The sequence below is a fragment of the Podarcis tiliguerta genome (genome assembly GCF_965153285.1).
Source record: "Podarcis tiliguerta genome assembly, chromosome: 1".
In the NCBI taxonomy this organism is placed as follows: Eukaryota; Metazoa; Chordata; class Lepidosauria; order Squamata; family Lacertidae; genus Podarcis; species Podarcis tiliguerta.
In genome coordinates, this window is record NC_139534.1 from 18,795,906 (window position 1) to 18,820,156 (window position 24,251).

Here is a 24,251-nt window from a genome sequence, read left to right on the forward strand (position 1 = left end):
TTCTGCAAGCTGAGCATTCTCTGCTGTTATGTTCCACAATGTACTTTACCCTGTCTTTAAGGAGGGACGGCTCCTATGCAGCAAAGCTAGTCCTCCTATTGGTTTTGAATTTGGAACTGAATGACTATCATATAAAGGTTAGAATGCACTACTCAGAACTGTCTTAATAATCCCTAGAATAGTCACAGCAAAATAATCTCTAAAAGCTCGTGCACTCTTGAAATTAGAAGTATCTTCTAAAGGTGGAAGCTGTGGTCTAACAACATCTAACACCTGTTAGCCACCATTTTAAACACACTGGAGAAACATGAATATAAGTGGCAGACAAACTGATTCTGCCTTTATGCATCATGGATAATAAGCATCACTTCTTAATCACCTAAAAACAAGGCACTGTACCTTGCAGGACTTTACAGGTAAACGCCATGTTCTGCATATGTAGGAGTCTTTCCATGTAACAGATTTGCCAAATTTTGACCCAAATAATGCAACCTGCCCAATTTGTTTGTACATAGTTACTATGTACTTTGTTTCCTTCTCTGAGTTCTCTGAAAAAAAGCCAAGTCTCGTCCAAATGCATTTCTCTGTCTCTGCAACTAATATATTAGCTGCTTATTAACTCAGAACTGTTGTGATAAACGCACTCAACTTTTGCTGAAAGTGAAATATGTTGATGGATAGCATTTGGATACTGTAGAAGCCATAGGCTCTTAATTTATAATAAAATCCTGCTAGTCCACCCATCATAGAAGTTTAGCCATCAAATGTTGGCCTTTGGTTGTGTGAAGAACAGATTCCACCAGGAGTTATGACAGGATTATGACATCACAAGCCTTATGTGGGTGGAATCAGTATGAATTATTTTTACTTGGCTAATTCATTTTTGGATTTCACACACACACACAAATCCAAACCCAGACATTCCAAACGATTTTTTAAAAGCTGAAGCCCATCACCAAAAATAAGTTCTTTTTTATTCCCCACCTTCATCTGACAAATTTGCAGTAAATTATGGGCAACATGCAAAACAATCTCCTATTGAAAATCAATGAGTCTTGAATGTTTTTGACTCTGGGCTGCTCTGAATGGCCAAGGATCTAAAGAAACTAGCTGCCAGTGAACCAACAGTGCATCCCTAATGGTTTCTTCTGCACCAGAAGTCTCCTTCGCAACAAGACAAAAGGTTAGATGAACATGACTAACTTGCCCCACTGATTCCAATGAAGCCAAGTTCAACTAGTTTAGTCTAGACCTGAACAAAAGTGTTTTTGGACCTGAAAAAGAAAAAAATCCTAAAATATATTGCTAAACACACACAAGTCCTTGAGCAAGGCTAAAAAAGCTATTGGGATTCTTGCAACTGATTTCATCCTTACATGAATGCGGAAGTTATAAATAGGTCTCTTACTAATAAATGCAGAACGTATAAATATATGCTATAAGGAATAAATTGTTACAACAGAAAATCTACACAAGGCAGTTAATGGAGTTACAGATCTTTGCAGAGTGAGAGAATCAGTCAGTAACATCTGAATCTCTTAAATTAGTTTTTTCCCATTCACTTATTGCAATTAAACAGTATTTCCTTTTGTTTCTCTCAGGAACACCAATCATAATAAGAGAACCGATCTTTGTTTCGAAATAAATGCATACTTGCACTAATGATCATGAGAAGCATTTTTATTGGGTAAACCCATGCAAAAAGCCATGTTTCCCAAGGACAGCCAATTGCTAATTGCAAACAGAAAGAGAAGGTTGTATCAGCCCATTCTTACAACCAGGAAGCATGGTACAGCTCATCTTTGGGATAAACAATGGGCATTCTTCATTTTGCACAGAGTTTAAACGCACTTCAATAAAATCAAGTGCTCTACATTGCCCACCACATCTCCTACTGACTTCCCACATTTTATTTAAAATTTTATGCTGTCCAATCACAATTCTTCAGAGATTGTAAGCTTTGCATTGTGAGCCTGTAGACAGGGTTCAGCTTTCACTTTCTATATTGGTAATTAAGAGTTCCCCCCCTTTTTTTTAATGATACAAGGCTGGAATTCTAAACAAAGCCTTGACGCTTGTTTTTACGTCAGTGCATTTGGGATTGAGGTATAAGAATTCCATTTGCTTTCTCAATTTAACCAGACAGCCCAAACGATATAGCGCAAGCTTATCCTTAGGCATTTTTAAAGGAGAGTCAATTTCGGTATGCAGAACATTTCTGCACTGCTCAGAAGTAGACGGAATGCTTCTGGCCTGTCCTTTAACCACTGTACAAAATGGAGCACTTTGATACAATTCATACACAACAAAGAAAGGAAGGTTGAATGTATATTTTTTTGAGTGTTTGTGCCCAGCTGGATTACACGAGGTCTTGGGATGCTGTGTTCATGGATTGGCTTTGGAAGACCACTTTTGGTAGGTGGTGGTGTTAATAGTCCAGATGAGTGTCTGGAGTCAGGAGAGTTCACAGGAGTTAGTGTAATGGAAGAGATATCTAAACAAGGAGCAGAATCCTCACTGCTACACCAGAAAAAGGTGGTGGGTCTTTGAAACATGTCATGTTCATAATCAGACTCTATGTGCAGCAGCAGCTGTAAAGAAATCACAGAAAGAGAAATATATATTCTAAGGAGTGAAAGTGGTAAGAGAAGGGGAAGAAAAAAGAGCACAAAAATTTGCTTGCAAACCAATATTCCACAATATTAGGAACAAAAAGTGAACTTTTTTTTTCTTACATCACAGCAGCAATGAGTAATCCAGTACTGGCAGAAACAAATTTAACATCTCCACTGCAAATATTACAATTTTAAAATCATGTCTTCTATGTCCTGAAAAATATACCCATGCACCAAATATGCTTGGAAATCTCCATGTCTGCAATTGTTTTGGCATATAGTAGGCACACGTTTGCGTGGTTAAAGCACAGCCCAGTATTTTGTGTCTTGAGTATAGCTTCACAAACCATTTCTCTCTCACCAAGCACTCATACAACACAAACTTCCTACAAGCTTCACACTGAGTAGGTTATCTTGGCCCCACACAGGCTTTTCTGTGGGGCTGTTTTCCAAGCACACAAAACTCCAGTGAGCAAAGTGTTGCTTATTAGCTACTGAGTGGTACTTGTATTAACAAGGCCCTTAACAGCCTAGGATCTAAATTAAAAGGGCAGTTTCTCTCTTACAGATCTGCCACGTATGATCTCTTGATTATTTCAAAATATTCCGAAATAAAGTTTGTGGTGACACAGGAACAGGCATTCAGTAGCCTGACTCTGGAATGCCCTCCCTACAAAATTTGATTGTTATCAACTATTTCAAGCTTTCGATACCAATTAAAGACTTGGTCTCCGTACTTGGTGCTATCTATGGTGTTATGGATTCTAACAAGTAATGTTGCACGATATTGTAAGTGAAGCATCTGTTTACAAATACTAGCACTATACAATAAACTGAAAGTGCCACAAGGTTGAACATACTTAAACTTGGTTACATGGCTAATTAAACAATATATAGCCTTTTAAACTGGGGGGGGGGGATGTACGTTTATCTAGTTTCTTCTTATGTATTTTTGTGTTTTTATATTGCAAACCAACCTGTGAGTGATCCTCAGATGAAGGGTGGTATAGAATTATTATCAATAAATCAATCAATAATAATGTCTACTCTGCCGGTACTCTCTCTATATATAGATTCTTGATGTGCTATTGCTGGCTATGCATTTTACTGGCAAATGGGATCCTCTTCAATGACCGTCCTGCTTGCACATGGGACCTGGCTAGGGGTTGGGCATTGCCCGGACCTTGCTGGGATGGCCCCATGATCACGCCAGGCTTATTAGCCAATCAGGTTTGAGTGGAGTGATTGTGGGACCTATTTAAGCGGCAGCGTGATGTGGTTGAGGCACTTGTTTCACGCTGCCGAACACCCCCGCCCATAGCTGTCAACCTTCCCTTTCCCCCCTGGGAAATTCCCTTATTCCAACGCTGCTTGCTGCTGTTATCCCAGACTGTTAGATATCCCGTAGACTGTCCCCGGGACAGGTGAGGCTGCTGATCTCTTATTTTCGAGGCTGCTGTTCCCTTATTTTCAAATCTGAAAGTTGACAGCTACACCCTTTCTTTGGTTTGAGTGCTTTGGCCTTGCTTTGGACTTCGGTTGGTCACCTATCTTGTGTCAGGTTAGGAATTTTTCCATTTGGCAGATTGGCACTGGCCACTGGGTTTTCACCTGCCTCTCAACAATCGTCACAACTTTGTAAGGTTCACTGGTTAGTCATGGATCAATGATGTGTGTGGGAGGGGAGGGGCGGCGCGGCCATCACCTGCCCCTCCATAAAAAGGGTATTCCATTAAAGGAATCTGGGGGTCTTGGATCATGTTCGAAGTCCACTTAAGGCCATGCCAGGACCACGGGAACCCCGGGGTGAGCTTCAGTTGGTCTTCATCGACGTAGTAATAATAATATAATAATAATTTATTATTTATACCCTGCCCATCTGGCTATGTTTCCCCAGCCACTCTGGGTGGCTTCCAACAGAATATTAAAACAGAGTAGTCTATTAAACATTAAAAGCTTCCCTAAACAGGGCTGCCTTCAGATGTCTTCTAAAAGTCTAGTAGTTTTTTTTCTATTTGACATCTGGTGGGAAGGCGTTCCACAGGGTGGGTGCCACTACCGAGAAGGCCCTCTGCCTGGTTCCCTGTAACTTGGGTTCTCTCAGCAAGGGAACCGCCAGAAGGCCCTCAGCACTGGACCTCAGTGTCCAGGCAGAACGATGGGGGTGGAGATGCTCCTTCAGGTATACTGGGCCGAGGCCGTTTAGGGCTTTAAAGGTCAGCACCAACAGTTTGAATTGTGCTCGGAAACATATTGGGAGCCAGTGTAGGTCTTTCAAGACCAGTGTTATGTGGACTCGGCAGCCTCTCCCAGTCACCAGTCTAGCTGCCGCATTCTGGATTAGTTGTAGTTTCCGGGTCACCTTCCAAGGTAGCCCCACATAGAGTGCATTGCAGTAATCCAAGCGGGAGATAACTAGAGCATGCACCACTCTGGCGAGACAGTCTGTGGGCAGGTAGGGTCTCAGCCTGTGTACCAGATGGAGCTGGTAAACAGCTGCCCTGGACACAGAATTGACCTGCACTTCCATGGACAGCTGTGAATCCAGAATGACTCCCAGGCTGCACACCTGGTCCTTCAGGGGCACAGTTACCCCATTCAGGACCAGGGAGTCCTCCATACCTGCCTGCCTCCTGTCTCCCCAAAACAGTACTTCTATCTTGTCAGGATTCAACCTCAATCTGTTAGCCACCAACGTAGCTCCATCGTTTGGTGTTTACCCTTCCAGACTTCCTGCTGGGTGGGCAGGAGTCAGTTATCGTTTGCCAATGCCTAAGCCAATACCGCTCACACTGTGTAATCAATAAAGTTGTGGCCTAAATTTTGCCCATCAACCTTTAAACTAAAACTAGTGAATTTATTTATATGGGGGGTGTCCTAGGGCCCTCAAGGCGCAAATAATTGCAGCCTGCTCTGGGATCACCTTATATAGAAATATTTTAAATGAGCTCTTATTGCTTAAGCTCTTAAAAGGTAAAGGTACCCCTGCCCGTACGGGCCAGTCGTGACCGACTCTGGGGTTGCGCACCCATCTCGCTCAAGAGGCCAGGGGCCAGCGCTGTCCGAAGACACTTCTGGGTCACGTGGCCAGTGTGATGAAGCTGCTCTGGCGAGCCTGCACCAGCGCAGCACACGGAAACGCCATTTACCTTCCCGCTATAAGTGGTACCTATTTATCTACTTGCACTTAAGGGTCCGACACGAAGAGTCGGACACGACTAAACGACTAAACAACAACAACAACAACAACAACAACAAGGGTGCTTTCAAACTGCTAGGTGGGCAAGAGCTTGGACCGAACGACGGGAGCTCACCCCGCCGCGGGGATTCGAACCGCCGACCATACGATCAGCAAGTCCTAGGCGCTGATGTTTTACCCACAGCGCCACCCGCGTCCCTTAAGCTCTTATTGTGATATAAAAAAGTGAACTTATCATATGGAAGCAATAAATCATACTGCCTTAAACTACTTAGGCTTGAATGATAGAAAGTGCCTCTGATTTAATGCCAAAGCAAATCCTACAAATGAACAGCACACACAGAGAACACAAATCCTACTTATGAATCCGAACTGCTGATGGTAGGAAACAGGCAAGAATCCCACAGAATTCAAGCACAATGCAGCATTGTGTACACTCAGCAATTCTTGACATCTCTGCCCATGACTAACACTTTCACTGGTAGGGAGACTGAGCAAAACACGCAGCTAGGAATGTAACCAGGAATGAAAACCACATTATAATAATCATGGTACAACTCCTACATAATTATTCAGGAAATGGTAAAAACAGCATTAATCTATATTACATACAAATCTGTCTTTAATGGATATGTTACAATAAGTAGGTTAGGTTTTAATAAAAAAGACAGTTTGGAAAATAATTCTAAATTAAAAGCATTTGCACTTAGTTTGTGGAAAATCAGGGAAAGGGCATTAATAAAAATGAAAACCCTCACTTAACATCCTGAGTTCACGAGACCAAAATCCTTAATTTTTCGACGTTTTGTGTTTTGGTCCAAATAAATATATTGCCCAACTGCAGATTTCTTCTTGTGAACCAACATGAATCCTTCTCAACTTTAGTTGAGAGAGGCATTTGGACTTTCCCCCTTCCGCTCTCATGGCTTGAAATGTTCATCTAAAAAGCTGGCTAAGATACATAGTTCGGAGAAGAAACAAACCGTTGCCATGGCAAGGTTAAACTCAAATTGACTGCTTTGATCAGTGGAATTGGCACTACTACAGGTGCCATATAATACTCAGCATTTTGGTAATTTAGAAGAAGAAGAAGAGGAAGAAGAAGAGTTTGGATTTGATATCCCGCTTTATCACTACCCTAAGGAGTCTCAAAGCGGCTAACAATCTCCTTTCCCTTCCTCCCCCACAACAAACACTCTGTGAGGTGAGTGAGGCTGAGAGACTTCAGAGAAGTGTGACTGGCCCAAGGTCACCCAGCAGCTGCATGTGGAGGAGTGGGGAATTGAACCCGGTTCACCAGATTACGAGTCCACCACTCTTAACCACTACACCACACCGGCAGTGCCTGGGAAACCCTGCCAGATAGGTTGGGTATAAATAGTAAATTTGTTGTTGTTGTTGTTACACTTTGCCAATACCTTCACTGTATTCTTTCCAGCACCTGCTAGAAATCTTCATACCCAGATGTTTAAGGAAGTTGAGGTAATTTTAACCTGCTTTAGTATTTTAACTTTTGCATGTTTTAAGGTAGCGTTGTATTTTTTTCCTTCATTTCACTGTTCTATCTTTTGTAAACCGCTTTGAAGCCTTTTTTTAAACAACAAAGCAGTGTTAATAACGCAGTCTTCTTCAGTAAAAGAAGAATAGCTTTACTGAGTTATAACTTGTTTGCAAGTAAACAGCATAGTGAACAGAAGATTTAAACTAGCTTCAGAGCATACACAGAGTACAGGCTTCACTGAGCACAGGCTCCATGCCTAAGTCAGGCTCCCCACACACACTGACTCCACCCCACTCAGGCCCCACTAAGTCTTCCTGCAAGCCGATACAAACATTTATACAGAGAATGAGTTACAGTGATTCTGCATGCTGAGTGATTCTGCAGCTTTTCAGCATTTCACAACATTTCTAGACTACTTTACTGCTTCCTTTTACTGCTTCTGCTCTCAACTACCTTTGTCACATGACAAATACAATAAGGTAAAGGTAAAGGACCCCTGACAGTTAAGTCTAGTCACGAACGACTCTGGGGTTGTGGCACTCATCTTGTTTTACTGGCCGAGGGAGATGGTGTTTGTCCGCAGACAATTTTTCTGGGTTATGTGGTCAGCATTACTAAGCTGCTTCTAGCGAAACCAGAGCAGCGCATGGAAACGCTGTTTGCCTGCCCGCTGCAGTGGTACCTATTTATCTACTTGCACTGGCATGCCTTTGAACTGCTAAGTTGGCAGGAGTTGGGACCAAGCAACAGGCACTCACCCCGTCGCGGGGATTCGAACAGCTGACCTTCCAATCGGCAAGCCCTAGGTTCAGTGGTTTAGACCACAGCGCCACCCACGTCCCTTGACAAATGCAATACAATTTTACAAATTAAGGATTTAAACTTGGTCTGTCTTTCTGCTAAGGAAGCAAACGTAAAACTATGGAAAAGAATGAACAAGGCAACATGTTCATTCTCAAGAATGAGCTTTGATTCTTGCTCAGCTGATCAGCAACGATGAAATCCAGCTGCCTTAGTAGTGTGATCTAGTTGACTGCTGGGAACAGGATCACAGAGCCAGTGCAGGATTAAACACTGTGTTTTCTCACATCAGCTGATGTTACTAGAGATGCCACCTGATGGGTGGGCGGACCTGGTTTGGGGGAAATGACTTGGAGACTTCACCCTGCCACTTTCCTGTGAGCAAACATCAATGAACTTTTCAAAGTGGACTGAATCTCAAATCATGTGTTTTGCTACCAGCAAGCTTGGCTCCTCTCCTCAGTTCATTTGAGGACAAGAACATTATCTCAACTTTCCTCTTGCTTTGTAGAATATTACAGGGAGGATGCTTCCCAACAAACTTTCATCTGGAGTAGAATTTCTGCAATAGTGAGAAGTTCCAACACCTTTATTTGGGGGTGAGTGGGGAGGAAAATAAAGGGGCGTGTTTTGATTAGTGGAAAGCTACGCTTAAGATCAGGAACTCTAGACAAAAACAAAGCAAAACTCCCTGAAAATGGTGGAATTAGTTGAACCAGGAATGAGCGAAAGGGCTACCAATTACACCATGGCACTGTAGCTCTGTCTCAATAAAAGAAAGAGGAGTCAGAAATCCCTATGAGAACATCTTGGGACAAATCACTGCCTGCAAACTGTCCGATACTAGTTTAGGTATTTGCTGGTAGATACATTTATGATAAATGGATGAGTTGGGAGTTTTTAACTAAATATGCAAATTATGTTTATCAGATTGCAAGAGAAGCATTGAGGATCTGCATGTGGGGAGGAATATGCAGTAAGGACAGGGGGGTAGGTTTAGCATAACACCTGAATTATAAGCCCTTTGGAGTCTTTGTGTTACATAAATAACCTTCCCATTACTGCTTTGTTTTCCATATTTAGCATCGTGATTAATAATACATACTTTATTATGCTCTTTAAAAATTCATTGTAAATATCCTCACTAAAAGCAATGTCAGGACTCTAACGTATGATTAATATACATTTTTTAAATCCATATATTAAATATTCACCAAGCAGAAAAGTTGAAAGTAGCTCATTTATTTTTAACGCAAAATTCGAACCACACAGAACTTTTTTTGCATTATAACTTGATGAGTAATTTTACATTTGCTGAAGCCTATAGCCAAACGTGGGTCCCCCCCCCCTACAGTCTTAAGAGGATGACAAATATCAGAGGCAGCATTCCTAATGAGCAGTGGGAAATGAAATACCTTGAGCATAATGCTAACAATTAATTTTCGACATTTGTGCTGGACGGGCCATTCTCACAAAGTTTCAGGCAAATAATTTCTGTGAAGGTTTCCGGTTTGCTCGCTTGCTCAAAGTCTCTCAATCTTGCTACTGTGATTGTTCAGAAGAGGCGGATGGCATTAGCAGTAGTGGAATGAGTGTTTTCCATAAGGAACAGAATGATAAACAATATTTATAGTGTGTTACATCTTTAGTATTTGTTTTCACTGGGATTTTAATGAATGCAAGAAACAGAGGGTCTGTCACCATGACTAAAGAGGCGAGTGGCTGTATTAAATCCAGTCTTCTATAACTGGATGGCGGTGTGTGTGTGTGTGTGTGTTTTGGACTGGAAGACCCTCACGGGTTCTGGTCAAACTCTACATTTTTACGGGGACCCCCTTGACGGTTTAGTCCAGTCAAAGGCAACTATGGGGTTGCAGTGTCCATCTCGCTTTCAGGCTGAGGGAGCTGGCATTTGTCCACAACTTTCCAGGTCATGTGGCCAGCATGACTAAGCCACTTCTGGTGCAACAGGATACTGTGATGGAAACCAGAGGGCATTGAAACACAGTTTACCTTCCTGCCACGGCGGTATCTATTTATCTACTTGCACTGACGTGCTTTCAAGCTGCTAGGTTGACAGGAGCTGGGACAGAGCAACAGCAGCTCACTCCGTCACAGGGATTCGAACCTCTGACCTTCTGAATAGCAAGCCCAAGAGGCTCAGTGGTTTAGATTACAGCGCCACCCACATCCCTCTCCTACAATTTAATGATTCTGTGAATATTACCCCATTACCATTTTCTTAACATTTACTGTAAATTGGTGACATCTATTGTACTGGATGGTTCTATGGTTAGGTTAAAAATTAAGCTCTTATATTTTGAAAATATCCACAGTGTATGTCTTTAAATGCACCCTCCACGTTCTTGCCACGCTTTGTTATCCTACGGATCTTTTCTTAAATCCGTGTCCCACCTCATTATACCCTCCACACTCAATACTTAAAAAGCATAAATCTTGTTACATAATAACAATGTCTCTTTGTTGAAACAGAACATTTCTCTCAGTTGCTTTTTACGTTAAATGTTCCTGAAATACAAGAATCCTATGTGGAACCTGCCTATCTTATTTCCCCCCCAACTTTCTGGCTTCAAGTGCCCAGAAAGCCAGTGGCAGCCTATGAAGACTTCTGTGTACAGAATTCCTTAGCATGTGGCCAATAAAAAATTATTGGAAAGAAGTTGCCTGGAGAGGTTTTTCATTAGGAAGTGGGACAGACATGAAAAAAAATATAATCAATAAATAGGTGTGTTTGCACACCCTGAAACACATTTATATGTTTAGTAATTCTCACACCACACACAGAAAGCTGACTGTAGAAATGGGTGGTTGAAGGAAGCAAAGAGATAATGGTAAATAATGGTTTTTTTGTGTATTTATTTGGTTGTAAATTGATTTGGGCTGCCCTGGGCAAAATAAAGCGACTGACTGAATGACTGACTAAATAAATAAATTAACTTTTTTTTTTTTTAAGTGTGTTTCTAAATGACTTTGCTAGAGACAATGGGAGACACGATTGTGACAACACATATACACAAATATCCCCTTTCTCCCTTTAGTTACTGTTATTCTGCCTTGATAAAAGACATACTTTATGAATCATCTCTTTATCGACACAACATTCTGTGTGATTAAAAGCTAGATTTGCCTACGGGTTAATAGATTGCATTATAAGGCATAATTTAATCATCACTAACAAGATTGTTTAAATCTGTGAAAAGTAGACCATCATGAAATTTATGAACCCACGTCAATTACATTTATTTTTTCAAATCACTTTTTAGATTAGATATCATGTAATCCACTCTTTAATAAAATATTTATTTCATTCATTTTTCGTTTTTATTTTTTTAAAAAATAAAAATTGCTTTCCTTGCATGAGGAGCAGGATTCCACAGATTAAATATATACAACTAGACACAACTGTATAGAGGACACAAGCACAAGAGCAAACAACTTTTTGACAAATATTGACGCACATAACTGAAAACAGCCACCCTGGTATAAAATTATTGGATGAGCCTCCAATAAAATTAAAACAAAATCAAAACTAAGTAGAAATCTACAAAAGTTGCACTGCAAAATGAGGCCACATTTCACAAAAGGCACATACTCTGGGATTCTCGACATAAGGTAATTGCATTTCTATGCCACTGACTGCCATTGTTGTAGCTTGCAGGCAATTTGTGCTTTAAATGCAGCTGAACACATTAGGTGATAGTAGCATCACCTAAAACCATACTGTCATTGGCTTAATTAAGATTGATTTTTCTTGCTTTCAAAAAATCCACTACAGTTGTACCTTGGTTTTCGAACAGCTTAGTTCCCAAACATTTTGGCTCCTGAACGTGGCAAACTTGGAAGTGACTGTTCCGGTGTGCAAACTATTTTTGGAAGCCGAACATCCAGCAGGGCTTCCAATTGGCTGCAGGAGCTTCCTGCAGCCCATCAGAAGCCACGCTTTGGTTTCTGAACATTTTGGAAGTCAAACGAACTTCTGGAACAGATTTTGTTTGATTTCCAAGGTACGACTGTACATCCACAATCACACATGGAAACAAGAACCAACTATAACAAACAGGGAAAGAGCCATATGATTTTTGAGGCAGCTTTACATGGAATCCGACTTCATACACACTTGCAGGAAGGATTAGGAAAAGGAAGTTAGTTAAGTGCATCGCACATAAAACAAACTGGTAAGTAAGTAACTGTATGTTTGTGACAAAACTTTGACAATGTTAGATACACCCAAATTTAGGGACTAGTTCTCTGGCAATGCTTAAGTTCTCAAAAGAGAGAGAGATGCTGATATACCAAATAATGATCTGGAAGCCCTTCGTCATACTTGGATGTTTTGGCACTTTGTAATTGTACTTGATAATTAGTCAAACTAACTTTTCAGGGACCCTGTCGCCTACTCTCAACGTTGAATCTTGGTATTGAAACTAAGAGTAAAGTTAGCCAGTTTAAGGCATGGTTGTTTTTTCCCTTTCATTAGCTCATCACAATCTTAGAGTTACTTCAACACTGAAATTGCCATTTATTTGTTAAGTCAATCAGAAAAGAGCCTTTGGGTTATTTATTTAGAAGCAAAGTAAGTATTAAAAGTGTTAAAGTGATTGCATTTCTACGAAGAAAAAATGGCTTTGCTCAGGTTACTTACTGGCGACGTTTGCACTTGCGTTATTCTTAACTGGTTCTCCAAATCTTGAACCTTGTTTTTTAGCTCAATGTTTTCTGTTTCTAGTTCATGAATCTAAATAAAATAAAAATGCAGTTATTAGAAAGGTGAGACTAATGAACTGCGTTGGATTTGTTGACTCGTTCTTACTCACTTCCTGAATGAGCCCAGGAAAGCAAATAACCAAGGAACAAAATCTTCGCTGTTATTAAGAAAAGAGGTTTGTACAGAAGCAAGTTGTTGATACTTATCCATTAAAAATTCCCTCTCAAGGAAGCATATCTCATATAGGAAGCAAATAGAATAATCAGGACTTGCAATCAGGAGTGCTGGGTTCCACCCAACATTGTGGGTGCCCGGTGCACAGATGTGACATCATGCGCAGCACATGACATCACACGTCCCTGCCATAATGGGAGGGCCCAATGGAGTGCCCCGCCACAGGGTGTGTGTGATGGAGTGCCCCACTGCAGTGTGTGACGTATTGGGTCGCCTAGCCAAGCACCCATAGTGAAAAGTTTGTGAGTGCCCGGGGCACCCAGGGCCCTTTGGAGATGGTGACCATGCTTGCAACAAACAAGAGATCAAGAGGTGCAAATTCTCCACTGCATGGTGCATAAGACATATCTTTTTATGGAATCAAAATGGAGCTTAGTATTATCAGCAACAATGCGCTCAAGATTTTTCTACAATATCTACACACAAGTTGAGTTCTAGTTAGGAAAGGTCCATTCTAAAGTTAATTGAAAGCTTTCTTCTCTTCAAGTTGAGGTTCAACTCATTTTATTGCTTCCTCTTGATCCAGGATTATTACTGACAAATAGACTGACAAATAGACTAATCTCTAATAGATTAGAGTAGCTGGGTCAAGTTGTTTTCTTTTATTTTCTCCTTCTTCTTTGCTTAATGCCAAAATACTTTAGAAAAAGAACATTAACCTGGAGCAATTTAGAAGAGGCTATTTATTGGGCCAATTGATGCGCTCCCTCTCCCCCACACAGCATAAAACTAAGCAGTAAAGCAAGTTGAAAAGAGGAAGTGCTCAATTTAAAGGCAAGGGACCCCAGAAAATTTGTAATAATGTTTGGGGCAAATTTTCTGGAATCTTATCAAGTCATTACTACCGTAGCTCTCAAATAACATTCTGAGGCAATAAAGCAGTGGGCATCGATGTACACAGGACATCCTATGCTGAACAGAATATTAAACAATAATCAACTGTGGCCAAACAGGCATTCACCTGACCAGTCAAGTTGGTGCTTGAACATGCCCTGACCACTGCAGAACCATTCACTTGGCTTTTAATGAAGCTATTCAGAAAACTGAAGCTCATGCTGCATTTGTGTAGACCCATAGGCATACAGAATATGTAATATTTGAATGCAATATTTAGGGCTGAGCATACTGGATTTGGCTGCATCTAGAGCCAAATCAGGCATATTTGGAGGAGCTTGGCTGTTGGATGACTTGCGATCTGATGACCACATAACACTGCACGTCGGGCTGGATGGCCCATAGTAATTCACGGTTGTCAGGGTGGAAGGTGAGGCAGGAACCAGGTGGGAAACCTCTGTGAAAAAGCCCATGAACACCAGGAGAAAGTAGGAGCCTGATTCCTGGCTCTCCTTCCTGCCTGGCGGAGGGCACTTTTCAATCCGCTTCTCAGATCATTGTTATTTTAAGAAACTAATTAAACATAAGCCTGCCCCTAGCTACTTCGGGGCTGGATTTAGGTTGGGGCAGATAGGCCTCAAATTAGCCAAGGGTGTTGTTGCCTGATTTGGGACCCCTGGATTGAGATCACAGGTTGAACAGGTGGGGTGTGCAAAGCCCTAATAAGTTCAGATGAATCCACTAAAAACAATACACCAAAAACAATTTAAAGGTACTTTAGTTACTAGCAATAGCTTCTCTGAGTTGGATCAGGCTAAGTCATAATCAGAGTGGACCTAATGAAATTAATGGACAAGTTAGTAAAGCTTGTTTTTAACTTAATTCTGTTGCTTTTAATGGTTCTGCCATGAGTAGGACTTAGTCGGACACAACCCCCTAATTTCATGTGTTGTCGTAATGAATTTTTCTATAATGTTGAATTCTCACTTTTGCCCTGCTATACGCCAGCAGTATATCTTTGAAAATCCAAACGATACATTACTCAAACCATGAAAAGAAACCCAAATTCTGCTACTTACTCTTTTCTGTAACCCAGCAATCTGTTTTCTTGTTTCGACATCCTTTCCTCCAGATTCCAGAAATTTCCTGTAAGCCAGGTCAAATGCTTGACCAATAGTTAAAGTTATCTCTTCTGCCTTTATATGGAGCAAATATTACTGTTAGCTTGTAAACTCTAGCTGAGCAGAAACCAAACCCCTAGAGGAACATACTGGCCTAGTTCACATGTAATGCTAGGCCAAACCATGGCTTGGCTTCAATGAGAAAATGTGTGGGTTCCTGGAGAGAAGATCACGACTGAAGCTCTCCAGTGTTACTGCTGCCATGTCACATAGATGTAAACCATGGTTGAACACTGCATTGCATGTGAACCCTGTGATACGTCAAGCTGTTTCAAATGTAATTGAAGAGTGCAGAAAAACCACATTTAGAGCTCTGTTGGCAAAATGCATTCAAAAGGACAAGACATTAAGGCTATTGTTCAAGACGTAGTACGTGAAGGGTGGTCAGATGGAAGCGTTGGCCACCACCAAGGAGCTGATTTTAAGCCAGTGCCAATAACAGTGTAACTAGCCTGTCTCTGGGATAATTACAGATGGCTAGACCTGGAGCAGCTCCAAATGGCTTAAGTCCTGGTATTCACAGAACATGATTTGTGTGTGCTTTTACACTGAATTTCCTGACCAGTGAACATGACTCAGAGTTGCAATGACTGCCAATGCTTTTATCCACCCCAGACCTGGACCACTGAGTCACAAGGCTGGGTTGCATCCGTGATATGCAAACTTATCTGTACATGGGTGATGTGACTGTCCTACTTACACTGTCCTACTACTTATAATGAAAAAGCGCAGCGGGCTTTGGAAGCAGAGTAAGGATGAACACAAGATCTAAGAGAAGGAAAGTATCCAAAACATTACTTTACCCATTGTGCAGCACTTAACACTGCACAGCTCTATAAACAGTCAAAGCCCTACAGCAAGATAAAAGACAGAGCCTTTCCTTCAGTCTCAGAACAGTGAAGGACATTTCTCCCAGGTTTTTTGGTACTGCTTTTCAGATAGTAAAGGTAAAGGGACGTCTGACCGTTAGGTCCAGTCGTGACCGACTCTGGGGTTGCGGCGCTCATCTCGCTTTACTGGCCGAGGGAACCGGCGTACAGCTTCCAGGTCATGTGGCCAGTATGACTCCACTTCTGGCAAACCAGAGCAGCACACGGAAATGCTGTTTACCTTCCCACCACTTTGACGTGCTTTCGAACTGCTAGGTTGGCAGGAGCTGGGACCGAGCAATGGGAGCTCACTCCGTCGCAGGGATTCGAACCGCCGACCTTCTGATCGGCAAGTCCTAGGCTTTGTGGTTTAACCCACAGCGCCACCCGCGTCCCGTTTTTCAGATGCAGAGGTACAAAACAGAAATGCTGGCTGTCAAGGGCACATGTATTCCTCTTAATACTAAAATGCAAGGCCCACCACGCACTGCTTCCCGGTATTTTAATGCAGCATGCAGCAGGATGCAACCTTGATGCTTCATTGTGCTTGGTGCCTATATTTTGGGTATCCATGTTGAAGTAGAAAATACTTTGGACTAAGAAATATTTGGACTAAGAAACAAGGAGGCTGTCTTTCTGGCTTTCCTTATATGGTCTATGATTGACATTGCATAAGAACATAAGAAAAGGCTGCTGGATCAGTCCAGGGAATGGTATATCTTGTGTAACATCCTGCTCTCTCGGTGACCAATCAGACGCCTATGAAAAGCCAGCATGCAGAACCTGTGTGCAACAGAACTCTGCCATCCTGCAGTTTCTAGCAACCAGTGTTTATACTTTTTTCCTGGGGGGACATGGGGGGAACACAGGGGTATGCATACCCCTAAACATTTTGTGAATCTAAGTTTGGCCTCACTGAGGGGCAGTATTTCAATATGAGTAGGAAAATGAGAGTACCCCTAAACATTTTTTAAGGGGAAAAAAGCACTGGTTGTAACAGTCTCAAAGAAGCACAGGGATAACACCTTCATGACAATTTTGGCTTCAAAGATAGAAGCTTTTGCAAGTTTTCTTCTCTTTTCTGCCTTTACAGCAAGAAAAGGGACAATAACTTTCAGCGTAACAAACAAAACTCAACCCCAAACCAGCTTTAAAAAAAATACTTCATACTTACACACTTTTCACTGTCAAAGACATAGCACAAGTGTTTGTTTGACTCTGAATCTTTGCATATGAAAGTGAATATCCTTTTGTCAGTTTTGTCGTCAGCACAAAATGATATCCTGTGGAGCTGGCAGTTGTGCTGGACTTCCTGCAAAAAAATAAATAAAAAATGACAGTGCGTTTGGGGGGTCTGATGATCGTCTAGCGAGGCCCCACAAAAGTTACCACAACAAGCTATAATTTTACTTTCTAACATGAAATATGTCTCTCACAGACCAATGCACTGCTTTGTTAGACATGCCTGCAATCCGAACAGGCATCTGGGTCTAATTTTCAGCTACACAAGGCAAAGAAGCATAAACACAAGATGTTCCATTGCAGATATTGGGAGAGCTCCAGCTCCATTCTCGGGACTCTCTTGTTGGATCACACTCAATGTAGTTTCTGCACAAAACATATTTCTGCTGTACATAACATCCCGTCAGTTGACATGACTGTATATTAACTGTAGTGAGTGGATGATGCAAATGCCAGTTTTCCAGATAGAAGGATGGGATCTTGAAGTATAGAGTACCATGCTTTATTTCAGAATACCACTTAAGAGATATGTTAAACATATTGGGCACTTGAAACACGTACACAGAAAACAACTTCTGCAATCACTCTCAGCTAATCCTGATTGCAGAATATTTTAGAAAGCCAAATTTAGATTTGTGACCCTGGATTAAAGCAGCTGAAGTGAAGTTTTCTTGCATTCTTTGAGAGCAACGTGGTATCAACACCCATCAGCAAACTCATTTCACCTTATGTGTCTCAGTGAATGTGGTGCCATTTGCAAGCTGTGACCAACATTCAGGGACATCCCATTCCATAACCGGGTTGGGCACTGCCCAACAAAGTTTCCATTTGGCTCAGAGTTGATTTTTCAAGATCATCATTATCATCACCATGCTGAATACATTGAGATTTTTTAAAAAATAAATAAATAAATTCCCTGCCAGTTACATTACAGTGAGCTTAAAGGAGCAAGCTTTATTTATTTAAGGCACGTGTTTACTATAAATGAGTGAGAACTGAAAAATAATTGTTTGCACTGACTGCATGAATCTTTAATGCCAACACTGTAGAGGTGATTACTGATTTCCCCCCCAGCTTTCACAAACATGGTGTCCTCTAGATAGAAGTTTGTTTGGGAGCACAACTCACATCAGACCCAGCCAGAATAGCCAATGACTAGGAATGATGGGAGTTCCTGGAGGGCAACATTTTGGGGGAGGCTATTTTCCTATATTTCGATATGGAAAGGTGATCACTTAGTACAGAAAATTGGGTATGGCCCTGGATATAACCCTCCTTCTGGTTATGTACTGTGTCTCTATACAAGGGAATACCTAATATTAGTTGCCTACCATTTCTGTCAGCTGCCCTCATGTGCATGAAGAGCAATGGACGCATAAATGTAGAGGAGTCTGCAGGCATTGCCATGCCATAGGGATGCCCCAATACTGAAAACGCTACTGTTGCTTAAACTGCCATTAAGCTGATAACTTCCTACTTAGAAAACACACTTTTGTAAGTTTATAGAAACAGAATACTTAAATGATACTTATTTGCTTTTCAATCCAAGTCCCTAGGCAGCATTTTATTACTTCCGGCTAGTGTCATGGGAAAGCAGTTCTGGATATTGAGAAAAATATGTCGCTTGTATGGGAGCTATTCTCCGCTTTAAGAATATGTGGTTCTCGTTCTTCATTAATATAAGAGTTTCTGGGATTGCCAGCATTCTCTGTACCTTCCTTTTTTTGGCCTGGTGTCCCACACTGGTTCTCATTTCTCTCTCCTGGTGCTACTCTTGGTTCTTTGCATTCCTTCTAGATTTCTCCTTCAGCACAGCCTTCCTGATAACTCAACTGTTTCCCTGCTCAGTATTGCTCCTTCTCATCCACTTTGCAGGCAAAGAAGAATTTGTCAAATAAGGTGTTTACTTCCCTTTCACTACATTCACAGGCCCCTTTTATATATTTCTTCGGAATATAAACCACACAGATTCATAGAATCAGAGTTGGAAGGGACCCTAAGGATCGTTTCCAGGGCTCAGCAAACTTTCTCAGCAGGGGGCCAGTCCACTGTCCCTCAGACCTTGTGGGGGGCCGGACTATATTTTTTTTTTGGGGGGGGGAGAAAGAATTCCTATGCCCCACAAATAACCCAGAAATGCATTTTAAATAAAAGGATTCATTCTACTCATGTAAAAACACCAGGCAGGCCCCACAAATAACCCAGAGATGCATTTTGAATAAAGGGACACATTCTACTCATGTAAAAACATCCTGATTCCCGGACTGTCTGTGGGCCGGATTTAGAAGGCGATTGGGCTGGATCCGGCCCCCAGGCCTTAGTTTGCCTACCCATGGTTTAGTCTAACCCTCTGCAATGCAGGAATATGCAGCTGTCCCATATGGGCTTTGAACCTGCGATCTTGGCGTTATCAGCACCGTACGCTAGCCAACTGAGCTATTGTGAAGTAAATTTCAGTTATTCCTTGGGTTCCTTTTCTTTGGGAGACTGATAGGAACATGAGACACGTTGTAAGAGTTTCCCCTGCCCTTGATCCATGTATTTCATCATTACCTCCACCCATATGGTGATCCCACTGGAAGAAGCAGGGAGGCAATTTTCTCCCCCCCCCCCCCGCCAACCCCCAGAAAAGCTGCAGAGGGAACTGAAGGAAAAAAGATGGCTGGATCCAATCCATTGCCCAGGAACTTCAAATAAGCAGAATATATATATATATACTGTGTTACTATCTTGATTATGCAATGTTTTATAGCTATTGTAAATTTATTCTTGGCAGTGGCCATGATGGGAGCTCATGTTTCACACCAGGCCTTCTGCTCTTTTTGATTCTTGCTTGCCAATGAGATGGATACATTTAATTTAATATATGCATTACGTCAAATAGTCAGAATGCTAGAGGGAGAAGAGGAAGAAAAGAAGGTTCCTACCTTTGTTTTGGGATCTAGAATTTTCACTCCATATATTGAAATTTGCAACTCAACCTTTGGTGTTTTTTGACCTTCAGATTTCTTGATATGTCTTGCGAACTGAAAACGGGAAACAAAGGATCATGTAAGAATATCTATAGTTTAAATTTAACACTATTGATTACGTCATAGTACGTTCCTTTTTTGAAATTTGCTACAGCTCACAAGTTCCAAGGAAAACAATATCCAATATCCAGCTCTCTGTCTGTCTCAGTTCCTCTGCTGTTCTGGTCACTGAGGTCAGTCGGTGAGACCTTTGTATGGGTGCCTCCTCCATTAGTTGCAAGGCTTCTTTCAGCAGCCAATGCAGATTTCTCAGGGCTGACTCTGCATTTATAGGTTATGATTCACTGTAGTACTCTCCAGGATCAGGGATGGACTTTGGTAATCTTTCATAACGCAGTGCCCTGAGAAAGCCCAAAATTTGGTGCCTCAAAATGGATCCAGGTGCGCAGGCTGGGAGTCATTTTGGACTCACAGCTGTCCATGGAGGCGCAGGTCAATTCTGTGTCCAGGGCAGCTGTCTACCAGCTCCATCTGGTACACAGGCTGAGACCCTACCTGCCCGCAGACTGTCTTGCCAGAGTGGTGCATGCTCTGGTTATCTCCCGCTTGGACTACAGCAATGTGCTCTACGTGGGGCTACCTTTGAAGGTGACCTGGAAACTACAACTAATCCAGAATGCAGCAGCTAGACTGCTGACTGGGAGCGGCCACCAAGACCACATAACACCAGTCCTGAAAGACTTACATTAACTTACATTAAATAGCCAGGGGCAACACAAGAGGTTGGGTTTACTGCATGGTTTAGGAGTTGGCCTTTTGAAAATGATACATGATGTACTAAAACTTAATGTGATACCAACCCGCCCCCCTCTTTTACATTATTTAGCCATTTTATCTCAGGAGGCATGGGCCAATACTGGTCTGTCCTTACATTTCACTGGGCAGCTTATATAGTTGGAAGAAGTGGCTGGTTGGCTGCAGGATCTTTGAAAGTAAGAAAGTTGAGATGAAGACTGCCCCTAAACTCGTCCTAAACTACTGTTGTTGCTGCCCTCGATTTGTTGCAGCAGAACTGGAAAGCAAATCAAGGGGTGTCACCCATCATCAACAAGCCCTTGCTAGTGCTCAGTAGGAAAGAAGCAACAATGCGATTGAAGACAAGATGATGAGAGGGGCAACTTCCCAGACTCCAGAGATTGAGATCTATGTTCTCCCTTGGGCTCCATCCTTTGTATGTTTCACACATTAGTCATTCTCCTTTTCCAGAACAATGACATTCTTACCAACAGGCTGACAATCTGTGTCTGTTTTAAGATCAGGGTTTACTTGAAAAGGCTCACTATGAAACATTTTGAGTAACACCCATTTTATATATCTGTTTGATTAGAATAATGGAAAATGTTACTCCCGGAACAAGAACAAGAACAAAGAGTTCAAATGGAGTATTTTGGAAGCGTCTATGTAACGGACATGCTATACCAGAAGATTCTCCTGGCTTCCACGTTCCCTCTGGTAATGATGATTTATGATGATGATTTAAATGATGATTTATACTATTTTTTTCACATCTGCGCAAAGGAACAGAAAGCATTCCAAATTAACAGTACAGCATTCCACAGGAGAATGCTATATAGGAAAGTTGACAATGCAACAAGAGTGTTTCTTTTCAATAATATTAACAATTCTTGGCCCAATGTAATGACTTAGTACTGATAGCAGTGGCATAAATCATAAACTGGAAGAGAACTAGAAAAGAATTAAGCCTGCCAAGAAACGTCTCTTTTTTGCTGTAGAACATTAGCACCACCTACTGGGGAAAATCAAATTATTTAGTGCTATATGTAATAGTTTCATAAATTAATAAGTTGTGGGGGAAAGTGAATTAACACCTTGATGCCCCTGCATTGTTGACTGTTTTAGCACTTGAATCATCAGTGGGCTTTTAAGTTGGACACATCTTCAGGAGAGTTCAAGCAATTTTAACATTCTATGGTCAAGAGTGAGCAAGCTACATTTATGGCGATGCAAAGCTACACAGCCTTTTAGTAGTGAATGGACATTTGAGATCATATAGTATTTCTGAGTATGTGCTCAACTCTTTGAAGCATCAAGGCCTTTGATGAAACAAGTGCCTTGAACTTGGATCACAACCCAAATACATGGAAACATTAAAAAAAGTAAGTATTAATTAGGCCCCAAGATTTATGATTAATTTCCTCTAATAGGAGCCTAAACACTTAAAACATGTTCTCCCTCTTTTCCAATTAATTCAGTTCTTTTTGAAGTTGTGACACTGCTGTGGTTTCATGAAATTTTAATTGACATTTCTTTTAACAGTAATAATAATAATGAACAGATAGGAATACATCTTTATTTTTTACCATTAAGTATTCTCATGCAGAGCATGCTTTAAGCTGGATCACAGAAATTCTATGATGCATCTTTAAAGAGAATTAAAATGGAGGAGGTTTTAAATTTAGCATGAACTGCTGGATATCATTTCGTTTCTCAGACTGCTACTCCGTCAGACATTTAACTCTAACATTTAAGAATCAATTTCTAGTTTTCCCTCATTCTACACTTTCTCCAACACTAATTCAGCCATCTGAGATTTTATACAAATTTTGCCCATATAAAAGATACCCCTATATCTAAAATATCCAGACATATGGAAATATTCATACTTCTTTGGGTTCAATGTGTTCATTCTTGGTTATGAGATGGATTAACTGAGCTAATCTTCCAAGTAATATGATCTGTGCTCCAAGGCTGAACAACAAGGGGAAAAGGCTCACAGCTCCTGCAATGACCAAGACACTGGAGAGTTCCCAAACTGAGCCTCAGTGTCTTTTTAAACCATTGCAAATGTTTTTATTCCGGTTGTCTTTCTGCTATTGGGCATAAGTTCTTAAAACAATGGAAATTTTAGCATCAGTTTCTTATTGGAGGAACAATCCTGTTGCCTGCTCTGAACTGTTGCAGTGCATACAGATACTGATGACAGATGCTGATGATTAAAAAATGATTTATGTTCCAGATGTAGCTTTTAGTTGAACCCCCCCCCCTTTTTAATGCGACATTGGGATCAAATAGGCTTATCATTTAAAAAAAGAAATGGATATTTGACTATGACTCTAGTGTATATATGAAACTGAGTCAAGGATTTGTTGACCACAGGGTTGGTATCTGGGGTCAGCAATGGCCCTCAGTGTTCAATTCCTACGATGTCTCATAAATTCAGGAAAGCATATGGAAAGAATTATTGAAATGGTTTACACTTCCTTATCTTTGCATCAACATAAAGTTGTTAACTGAGAATTTAAACCAGATTGAGGATCATTTAGATATTATATGTGGCTTAGTGGTCAACAAGTGCATAGGAAGATTAAGACTGATATTTACTAAGAAATTGGATGACCAAACATTATCTGTGAAGGGCTGATTCAGAGCTCTGATCTTATCGTTCTTTCCCACACAGCGGTCTTCCCACTGTCACATAATGTAAAATGCAAATTAACTGTCAACAATGATTTTTTGCCTAAAGCAAAAATGGAAGTAAATGTTGTGATTTCTCCTCAGGCAAACAGCATGAGGAATTCTGAAGGAAGCAAAAAGTATATGCAAAAAACTAGTGAAACATATTGGGGACGACAGCTCTGGTGCAAAGCAGTACAGTGGTACCTCGGGTTAAGAACGTAATTCGTTCTGGAGGTCCGTTCTTAACCTAAAACTGTTATTAACCTTTAGCTAATGGGGCCTCCTGCTGCCGCCGCGCCACCAGAACACAATTTTTGTTCTCATCCTGAAGCAAAGTGCTTAGCCCGAGGTACTATTTCTGGGTTAGCCGAGTCTGTAACCTGAAGCATCTGTAACCCGAGGTACCACTGTAATGTGGAAATTCTTCCTTGAGCATTCAAAAGAAAAATTTTGTGCAAATCATTCTTTGCATTACTTCTTCTTTCTCCCCACTGCTTCTACAAAAAATCAATGTCCTTGTGCAGGAGGTAACTGGATAGAGAAAAGGAGCACAGATTGGTGTCCGCCTACCTGATACTCAGCTAAAAAAATGATTTTCCT

The 24,251-nt window shown here is 41.2% G+C and overlaps 1 protein-coding gene across 8 annotated transcripts in view; it reads right to left on the reverse strand.

The window, feature by feature from the left end:
• GULP1 (GULP PTB domain containing engulfment adaptor 1) overlaps positions 1-24,251 on the reverse strand; it is a 192,707-nt gene that overhangs the window by 14,534 nt on the left and 153,922 nt on the right. For 5 of the 8 annotated variants that reach the window (XM_083412315.1, XM_083412311.1, XM_083412313.1 and 2 more), the window contains 5 exons: positions 20,130-20,228; positions 17,135-17,272; positions 14,990-15,106; positions 12,780-12,872; positions 2,364-2,591 (listed from right to left, as the gene is read on the reverse strand). In XM_083412315.1, the coding sequence (XP_083268441.1) occupies positions 2,364-2,591; positions 12,780-12,872; positions 14,990-15,106; positions 17,135-17,272; positions 20,130-20,228 (675 nt within the window). The remainder of the gene's footprint in view (positions 1-2,363; positions 2,592-12,779; positions 12,873-14,989; positions 15,107-17,134; positions 17,273-20,129; positions 20,229-24,251) is intronic. The other 3 variants (XM_083412318.1, XM_083412316.1, XM_083412317.1) reach the window with 1 other exon arrangement.